At 54.8% G+C, this 9,791-nt stretch overlaps 1 protein-coding gene across 2 annotated transcripts in view; it reads right to left on the bottom strand.

Annotated features, from left to right (window-relative positions):
- Positions 1 to 9,791, bottom strand: part of NTN1 (netrin 1) — a 154,913-nt gene that overhangs the window by 50,356 nt on the left and 94,766 nt on the right. For both annotated transcript variants that reach the window (XM_034989591.1, XM_034989592.1), the window contains exon 3: positions 9,476 to 9,664. In XM_034989591.1, the coding sequence (XP_034845482.1) occupies positions 9,476 to 9,664 (189 nt within the window). The remainder of the gene's footprint in view (positions 1 to 9,475; positions 9,665 to 9,791) is intronic.

The raw sequence follows: 9,791 nt of genomic DNA, 5'->3' as shown, positions 1-9,791 counted from the left end.
AGGAAAGAGGAGGAAGGGGAGGAGGAGGAGGGAGGAAGAGTGAGAAGTGAGGAGGAGGAGGGGGAGAGATGAGGAGGGGGGCGGAGGCAGTGGAGGGAGGAGGAAGGAGGAAGAGGGAAGAAGGGAGGACCGTCAGGAGGAGGACTGGAGCATGCTCAGTGCAGGTGAGAGTAGCACATAAAGAAAGAAAGGGTCAGTGTCTTCAGAGAAAATCAGGTTCAGATCCGAAGGGTTCCCATGTCTCTCGTATGTGTGTCCGGCCTCTAGGGGGAAGCCCGGTGGGAACCCCCTCACCCAGAGGTGGTGCTGGGAGAGGACAAATGTTGGGCACTAAGGGGTGTCCAAGAACCTGATTTTTCTCTACTCCCCAAAACGGGGTGAGGAGGACTGGCCACCAAGAAGAGAAACTTGGAAGCTGGCCAAGGCTGCTGGGGTGTTCCCGAATGGAGGGGAGCTGATGCAAGGTGGCAGACCGGCAGGGTGGGGCTCAGGGAAGCCAGGCAGGAGGAGGAGCGGAGGGGGACTGACCCGAGGGGGACTGGTCGTCAAGTGAACTCAGAGCTGTGAGTAACGGGAGATGGGGAATAAAAGGTCCAAAGACATGGTGTCAGAGAGCCCTATGGAAGAAGCTTCTAACCATCATCATCATCATCATCATCATCATCATTTCATTTGCATGGAGCAACATCACCTTTTTTGCTGTACAGTTCTATGGGTTTTATCGCACATGTAGATTCCTGTAACCACCACCCCAATCAGGATATAAAACATTCCAACTCTCCCAAGAAGTCCCTTGTGTTCCTCTGTGGTCAGCACCCCCACCCCAACTCCTGGTGACCACGGATCTATTCTGTCCCTCTAGCTTCACCTTCTCAGAACGTCGTATTCTGGGACTGTACGGTATGTACGATGTATGGATGTACCATACGGAGTCTTTGGGACTGGCCTCCTTTACTCAGCCAAATACATCTGAGATGTGTCCAGGCTGCTGTGTCAATTAATCGGTCTTTCATTTTCATTGCCCAGTAGTGCTCCCTGGTACACAGACTACAAGGTTTTTATGGCAGATCTATGTTTAATTTTATAAGAAACTGCAAAACGGTTTTCCAGAATGGCTGTGCCATTTTGAATTCCCACCAGTGGTGTATGAGTGGTCTAGTTATTACACATCCTCACCGATGCTTGGAATTGTCAGTACTTTGTATTTTTGACATTCTAATAGGTGTGCAATGATATCTCATGGTTTTAATCTGTATTTCTCTAGTGACTAATGATGGTTCATATATTAAATTGCCATCTGTGCATCTTTGGTAAGTACCTGTTCAAGTATGTCGCCCATTTCTAACTGAGTAGTCTGTTTTCTTATTGTTGAGTTTTGAGAGTTCTTTACATATTGTGAATCACGTCCTTTGTTGGGTATGTGATATGCAAACATTTTCTCCCCTCTGTGGCACGTCTCATAGAAGGAGCATCTTAAAAAGTAAGCCAGATGCATCACTCAAGTCTCTCCTCTCCTGACTGCCCCCCCCCAACCATGACTTCCACTGCTGTTGGAATGGGATCCTCCTCCTGTCCACGCTCCCAGGAGCTGGCCCTGCCCCTGCCTCAGCTCCCTTTCCTGCTTCCGGATGCTGGTACTGCACATTCCTCAGCTTCCTCTTGCTCCTCACATCACAGGTGTCGCCTCAAATGTTCTGTCCTCAGAGAGGTCATCCCTGGCCACCTAGCAGAGCGGCTCCCCACCTGCCACGTCACACTCTCCTACCACCCTGTGTATTTCCTCTACGTGACTCACAGTCCATATAATCTTCTAGTTACTTTTTCTCCTTTGTTTACCATCGACCTCCCTCCAGGAAGTGAGCTCCAAGGGAGCCTGTCTGCCTTGGTCACCACTGTAACCACCCCTCTCCTGCATGCAGCAGGTGCTAAATGATCACTTGGGCAGTCAGTGCACAAACTCAGGCCAAATCCCCTCCCTGGAGGGAAGAAGTGGGGCAGCAGGAAAGATAATCCCCTCACATCCTAGATCATCAGCAACCTCCATGCGGAACACTCCCCACTCCTAAATTCTGCATGCTCCCGAGGGAGCGAGGATAATTTACTTCCGTAAATTATGCACAAACCGCATCTCAGCTGTCTGTCTGTGTCCACCTCCTCCGCAGCTATGCTTTCCTTTCTCCCAGCAGTTGCTAACAAGGCACAAAAGAATAAATGTTTCAAGTTGCACTACCTCGCCTCTCCCCTGCCACCTTCAGATCAAGGTGCAGACAGCAGGAAGTAGAAGGGGAGGGGAGCCCCGTAATCCCAAGCTGGGTTATTTGACCCTCCGTGATCTAGTTAACCATAGCCTTCCTGCACCTGATTTACAGCTGAGGCGAAAGGCATGGGTCCTACAGATGGTTCCCAGAGAGAGACTGAGATGGGGAGAGACAGTGTGTGTGTGTGTGTGTGTGTGTGTGTGTGTGTGTGTCTACACGCGCAGGCTCGGGGCAGGTGAGCAGGGGCCGGACAGCACCACAGTGGGGAGGCACCAGAGCACCTGGGTCCCGTGTACCAGGGCAGTGGGGACCAGCTTGGAACTTGCATCCCTCTCCCCGCCCCAGGCCGGTCAGGAGCTCCTGGGAGGCTGCCGGACCTTTCTTAGTGGCACTTTTAGATGTACTTTTTTTTTTTTTAAGATTTTATTTATTTGACAGAGAGAGACACAGTGAGAGAGGGAACACAAGCAGGGGGAGAGGGAGAAGCAGGCTTCCCGCTGAGCAGGGAGCCCAATGAGGGGCTCGATCCCAGAACTCTGGGATCATGACCTGAGCCGAAGGCAGACGCTTACACGACTGAGCCACCCAGGCACCCCTTTAGATGTACTTTTGCATGCACACAGCCCGTCCCCACCTCTCCACTCAGCGTTTCCACAAGCAGCTGCTGGGCACTCATCTCTGCTGTTCAACTCGTGTGTCATTTTTGCTCCCAAAGCAAAATCCTTTGGCGATAAACCCTTTATGGAGAGTGTGCAACAACATTAGGGCAAACACCGGGGCTGAGCCCTTCCAGTGACAGGGGCCGGTTCCCCCACGTGCCACCACTCACTGAAGGAACTAAGGCAACCAGTCTCTGCTCCGTGCACATGCGGCCAATGGCAGGGGGCTCTGGTTACTGGATCTTCTACTTGGACAAAGAATCCTAAACGCTAACAGGTATGGAGTGCATGCCCTGTGTACCTGGGACCTCTTCTACACCATCTCATGTACTCGACACCCCCAAGTAAAATGCCCTCCATTAACTAGGGGCAGCTCAGAGATCCGAGGGCTTTTCTGCTCAAGAGGAGGGCCCTGGAGACCCCCCAGGAATGTCCGTGTGGAAACGGGTTGAGAGTGGGTGACACCTGGGGGGTGGGGAGAGGCAACTGGCTGGGGTGCCAGGGAAATGAGACACAGAGCTGAGCCTGAAAGACCCCGTTTTAGAAGCAGGGCACATGTGTGGGTCATGGGAGCAGGGGACTCTCTTGACTTGTAAAGACCCCAGAACAACGTCACCTGCACCCAATTTCCCGGCTCTGCCCACTCTTCCAAGCTCCAGGGTCACAAACTTCACCGACACAGGACATTGTCCCGTTGTTATCAGGGACCCGTAAAATTCTGAAGATTTAAAAAGAGCACGCAGGACGTGGAATGTGGAAGCTGGCCGGGACTCAGAGACCATAAATCTGAACACGATTTCACAGATGAGGATACTGAGGTCTAGCGAGGTCACATGACTTGCCTGATGCTCCACAGGCTTTGAACCTGGAGCCAAATCCGGAGATCGGGGTCTGTGACCCCCACAGTCCCCAGGGAGCAGGGGAAGGATGTGGCAACGGAGACCACAGATGGAGCTGGCTCTTCCGTGGGGGAATTTCCTCTCCTTCCGACTTTCCCTCTCCCCCGTGAGTGCTGGGCCAGATCGGCCCCCTGACAGAGCCCACTCCTTGTGTTGTGGGCTCTACCCTCTAAGCTGGGAGCTGATGCAGCCACTGAGTGCCTTCCTCCCTAAGATGGCCATGCTTTTCCCTGCACTCCCAACATGATCACAGACCAGAAGTAAATGTCACATGGGACCCACAGAACAAAGGGCACTCCTGAGGTTTTTAGGCTTTAGTAGGCTCCTTGGACATCATCTTAGAGTCAGGAAGCAGTGTGGGATCCCAGGTTCCTAGCTGCGGTGTGACTAAACCCTCAAATGAGAGGGAGACAAACCATGAGAAACTCTTAACTCTAGGAAACAAACTGAGGATTGCTGGAGCGGGGGGGGGGGATGGGGTAACTGGGTGATGGGCACTAAGGAGGGCACGTGATGTGATGAGCACTGGGTTTGGCTTTTTTTTAAAAAAAAAGGTTTTATTTATTTGACAGAAAGAGAGCAAGCACAAGCACGGGGAGCGGCAAGCAGAGGGAGAAGGAGAAGCAGGCTCCCCACGGAGCAGGGAGCCCAATGCGGGGCTCGATCCCAGGACCCTGGGATCATGACCTGAGCCAAAGGCAGATGCCTAATTGACTGAGCCATCCAGGCGCCCCAAGCACTGGGTTTTATAAACAACTGATGGATTACTGAACTCTACATCTGAAATTAATGACGTACTATATGTTGGCTAATTGAATTTAAATTAAAAAAATAACATTGGAATTAAAAGGAACTTCAAAAATTAAAAAAAAATAAACCCTCAAATGATCCAATCTAGCTTGCACGCATGCAAGCATGTGCGTGCACGCACACACACACACACACACACAATCTAGCTGTGATAACCATTCAATCCTATGCCTTCCTCTGGACACGAGATCATCAGGATGCACCAGTTAAGCTCCCAGCCGGCAAAATATAATTAAAAAAAAAAAAATTTAAACAGGGGCGCCTGGGTGGCTCAGTCGTTAAGTGTCTGCCTCCGGCTTAGGTCATGATCCCCCCAGGTCCTGGGATCGAGCCCCATGTCCAGCTCTCTGCTCAGCGGGAAGCCTGCTTCTCCCTCTCCCACTCCCCCTGCTTGTGTTCCCTTTCTCACTGCCAAATAAATAAATAAAACCTTAAAAAGAAAAAAATTTTTAAACAATCCCGTCCCACCCAATTTCCATCAAGAGAGCCTTAAAAAAACATTTAAATTCATTGACAATAAATCCCCCCCGCCCCCCCTCCTCATCACCTGCACTCCTTATTCCCCAAGTGCTGGGGTCTCATCTGGACTCATTCATTGAAACGGAATCTCTTGGGGGTGTCAGCTTTTCAAATCTCCAGGAGATTCCCAAGGGCAGCCAAGGGCGAGAACCGGTTAGAGAGAAATAGACCGAGGATGCCCTTTAGTGAAGGTCGAGAATCGAGGTGGAGAAAGACACGGGGAGCCCCACACAGTGGTCAGGGGGCCCGAGGGGGCGCCCTGAGGTGTCCACTTCCTCCCTGAGCTCTGACAGAGCTGCTGGAAGAAACAGGGGGTGGCTGGGAGCCTCGGGCGTGCACTGGCCAAGACAGCCAGGACCAGTGCCTGCCTCTGCCGGCCACCGCCTGCATCTTCCGAGCACCCAGACACCTTCTTGGCGGCCTGCATTTCGGCCATGCTGACCGTGGCCTTGAAGGGGTGGGGGTGCCGGATGCAGCGGTTAATTTCTTAACTCTCATCGCGATTCGGTTCACGGGAGACTCCCGGAATGTCTTTATCCATCACAGATGGTTTGGGAAGATGATAAATTAATATCGTTCAGATAGAGACATGGCTGGAATGATCAAATAGCACCATCTTCTTCGCGGGCCCCAAAGAGAAAAAGAGCCCCCGAGTCCATAAAGAAGACAAATGGTAAACAAAACCGCCTATCTTTTGACAGATTCCAGGACGAGTATCGCTCACCAACCATTCTGCGGAGAAAAGGGAGAGATTCATCTCATCGGACTTTGTATAGGACAACAGCCCGCGCCATAATGAGGCCTTCCCAGTGCTGGGAAATCGCGCTGAATAGGCGCGGGCTGCAGCCGCCTGCGTCCCCGGGCACGTTTATTACAGCCCTTTGTATGCACCAGCCCGGCCAGCCCCGGGTTGGTTCTAAACCAGGGGAGGGGAGAAAGAACCCAACGAATTTGTTGCTATGAAACTTCCCCAATAACGTTTGGAATCCGATGCCCTTGCTCCAAGCTGTTCTTGTCTGGGTCCACCCCTGCTCTAAATTGAGCAAGGTCGGGAGCCCAGCCAATCGCCAGCAGGGCCTGGGTGGCCTCAGCCCCCTGCCTGGGGCTCCTCCCCAGGCCCTGGGAAGTCAAGGGTAAAGAGGGCCCCAGTGGCCATTCCCAAGCACCCTCAGGTCAACTGCCAACTTGAGTCAAGATCCTCTGCCAGTTGTCCCAGTTCCCCAGTGAAATGTCTCTGAAACAGAGCAAAGAAGGACATAACCGAAGGCTACAATGGGGCTCTCCCGAGGTCAGCCCCAGGAGGCCGGGGCCTGGGGTGGCTGCATGCCTAGGGGACTGCAGAAGCCTCTGAGCGCAACCCACCAGAGATCAAAATGCTGGGGCCAAATGCTTCCAGCAAAGGAGATGTTTCCTGAAACAGACCCACCCTGAAGACAAGGCAAACGGACGGACTCCGTGGGGGTGGGGTGGGGACAGAGAGACTCCCATCTGAAGACCTCAAGGGTATACAGCCCTCTCTGCTGGCGTCTGACCTCCTACAGGTGGTCTCCCCCTGCCCCCCAACATCTCAGGGTCTCCATTTGGTGGGAAATGTCCCATGGGGAAACAGAGGATTCAGAGTTCCCACTCGCCCCGAGGGGTTTGACACCAGAAAAAAAGAGAGCACAGGGGAAAGATCTAGAACCTTCTGCACCGAAGGCAGGACCGTTCAGGTCACGTTCCTCTTGCTCACCAATGAGAGAACAGATCGTTCAGGCACTGTCTTTCCTCGCCAATCAGGACGCAGGACCCGCCAGGTAGGGTCTTTCCTCGCCAATCAGGACGCAGGACCCGCCAGGTAGGGTCTTTCCTCGCCAATCAGGTGGTAGGATCCTTGAGGCCCTGTCCTTCCCCGCCAGGCAGGAGGTACCGCCGAGGCCCGCCCCCACCTGCCATGTTTCCCTGGCAGGGCACGCAGGCATCCTTCCACGCAGAATCTGTCCTCACATTTCTCTCTTCCTCGGGCCCTTCCCTCAGGGTCCCACCAAGGCTGGGGGCAGCTGCTGTCCAAGGCTCCGAGGGACGACAGAGCCACCAAGGCCAGCCACAGGGTTTGAAGTAAGAAGGCAGGGGCACACCCTCGTCTGCCTGCGCCTGTCCCGCCTGGAAACCAGCAGAGTGGGAAAGCCCCAGAGGACAATCTGCAGGTTCCTAGGACCCGGTGGCTTCCTGACATCTCAGCCTGAGCCAGGAGAGGCCACAGGTGGCTCTTGCGTCATTCTGCATACAACAGAGGAGAGGGAGGGGAGGCAAAGGGCAAGAGGACCAGGCTCTGCTCCCTCCAGCCTCTCCAGGGGACGTGCCTTTCCTGCTGTGACGGCGCATGACCACTGCCCTTCCACGCCCAGCCGAGACCCCCTCAACCATGGACACAGGGCTGCCCACCTGAGTGGCCCCTGCTAATTAAAATTCCCTTGCCAAATCCCCAAGAAAGCTATGTGCAACCCGTTGTTTGCAACTCCTTGGCTTTGATTTCTCTGTAAAGGGAAGACAACAGGCGAAGAAGGGGCTGGATACTTTCCAAGTACGGTCTCTGAAAACCCAAAGCCCTCTCTCTCTCCCCAGTCATGCTCCTGCTCATGCCTTCCTGCCACCAGAGGCGTTTCTGGGTCCCTTGGCTCAGGCCACCTTGAGATCGGTTGGTCGGTTCCTGCTCCAAGTCTCCCTGGGGGAGTCTCACCTTGATTCTCTGGTTTGGGATGTGGAAATCGCCCGGGCTACCTTTAGGAGTAAACTTCTCTCGACAACCACCAGAGGCAGCCTTAAGTCCACAGATCTGGGAGGACAGCTCTGTTTGTGTCTGGGGAACCACCCGATTCATCCCTGTTCCTGTGGCACCGAAGGGATTCCTCCCAGAGGAGACAGGCTGGGAACCTGTTTCGTTCTGGAGAAAAGTATTCTCCACCAGCAGGGCCGGCTTCATGGGCCCGATGCTCGGAAGGGCAGGCGCTTGGTGGAAGCTCTGCTTGCTGCCATTTATAGTTTTTTTTTTTTTTAAGATTTTATTTATTTGCGAGAGAGAGAATGAGAGACAGAGAGCATGAGAGGGAGGAGGGTCAGAGGGAGAAGCAGACTTCCTGCTGAGCAGGGAGCCCGATGCAGGACTCAATCCCGGGACTCCGGGATCATGACCTGAGCCGAACGAAGGCAGTCGCTTAACCAACTGAGCCACCCAGGCGCCCCTGCTTGCTGCCATTTAAAAATTCTTAGCAATTTCTGAGCAAGAAGGCCCGTGTTTTCATTTTGCACTGAGCCCCACGAGTCCTGTAGGCGGTGGTACCCACGAGTGCCCGACATCTTGCAGATTTCCTGATAAGAAGATACTCTGGCTTCATCCAAAGGCTAGGCAGTGCCCACCGACCGGTCTCTGGACTGCAGCTCCTCATCTGAGCCTGAGCCTGACAAGGCCTGGGTCTTGCCCGTGTCAGGGTCTACACGGGTCTGTGTCAGGACCCCGATCATGCTGGATGGTGGCCCCAGGAGCCCTCGCAGAGAAATCTTCTTGGGGAGCCATGCTAACGGCAAGCCCTGCCTCTAGGCCTCAAGGTTTAGACACGGACAGCCCCGGTTCCTGGAATTCCCAAAAGCAAATGTGGGGTGGGAGGCCCCCAGGTCTCCCCCCCACAGCAGCACTGAGTTGCCTGGCATTTCAACAGCTCCTCTGAGTCACCTGACCATCGCTTCATTTTTGTGAGGGGAGCGGGGGAAACACAGCAGCGGAAAAGTGAAAACATTCGTGCTCGCTCCAGCAAACGAAACGAGTCTCCGGTCTCCCTTTAATTTTTTTTTTTTTTTTTTGTCCTCAGAAGGAGAGCTCTGTGCAGGTGGATTAAATGTTCCTTCTGAGACCCTGCCCCCAGAGCCGCCGACCTCACCGGGACCGTGACCGTGCGAGTCTTTGTGAGTGCCGGGGGCGGGGGGACGGGGCGGGGGCGGGGGGCGCGCACACATCCAGAGAAATAGGTCTGCGTGGTCTGGGTAAGAGAGGGCCCTTTGTGCCGCCGGTAAGCCCGGTGAACATGACCCCCGCCCTGGGGTATCCAGCACACCTGTGCATGCGGAGAGCAGCCGGCCGGGGGCGGGGGCCCCGCACGCGCGCACGGATCACGCCTTGGCCTTTCTTCTCCTTGAGGCCGGGGCTCCATCGCCCCTTTGTTTCGGCTTATGCCCCCACACACCGGGGCGGCCGTGCGGTGCCGGTCAAGGCCGGGTGCATGGGGACGCAAGGCAAAGCGGGAGCACAGAGGGGAGGACAGGAGGACGGGGTTCGCGGGGCCCCGCCCCTGCCTACCTTTGCAGGCCTTGCGGTGGGTGACGGGCTTGCCCATGTCGCGGTAGTAGCCCTCCTTGCAGTAATGGCAGTGGCGGCCCGCCGTGTTGTGGCGGCAGTTGAGACAGACTCCCCCGCTCTTGCGCCCCGACAGCTTGTACAGCTCCATGTTGAAGCGGCAGCGCCGGGCATGCAGGTTGCAGTTACAGGCTGCGGGAGGCAGGGAGAGACGTGAGGCCGCGGCAAGGGAGGGACGGTCCCCAGCCTCCCCCCAGCCTGCTGCAGGACCACAGGAGAGACTGTCCCCAGCTTCCCCCATGTCCACTGCTGGACCCCA

This window comes from Mirounga leonina, unplaced genomic scaffold (genome assembly GCF_011800145.1).
Source record: "Mirounga leonina isolate KUSES-001 unplaced genomic scaffold, KU_Mleo_1.0 Mir_488, whole genome shotgun sequence".
NCBI lineage: Eukaryota > Metazoa > Chordata > Mammalia > Carnivora > Phocidae > Mirounga > Mirounga leonina.
This window is presented reverse-complemented; position numbering and strand designations above follow the sequence as displayed.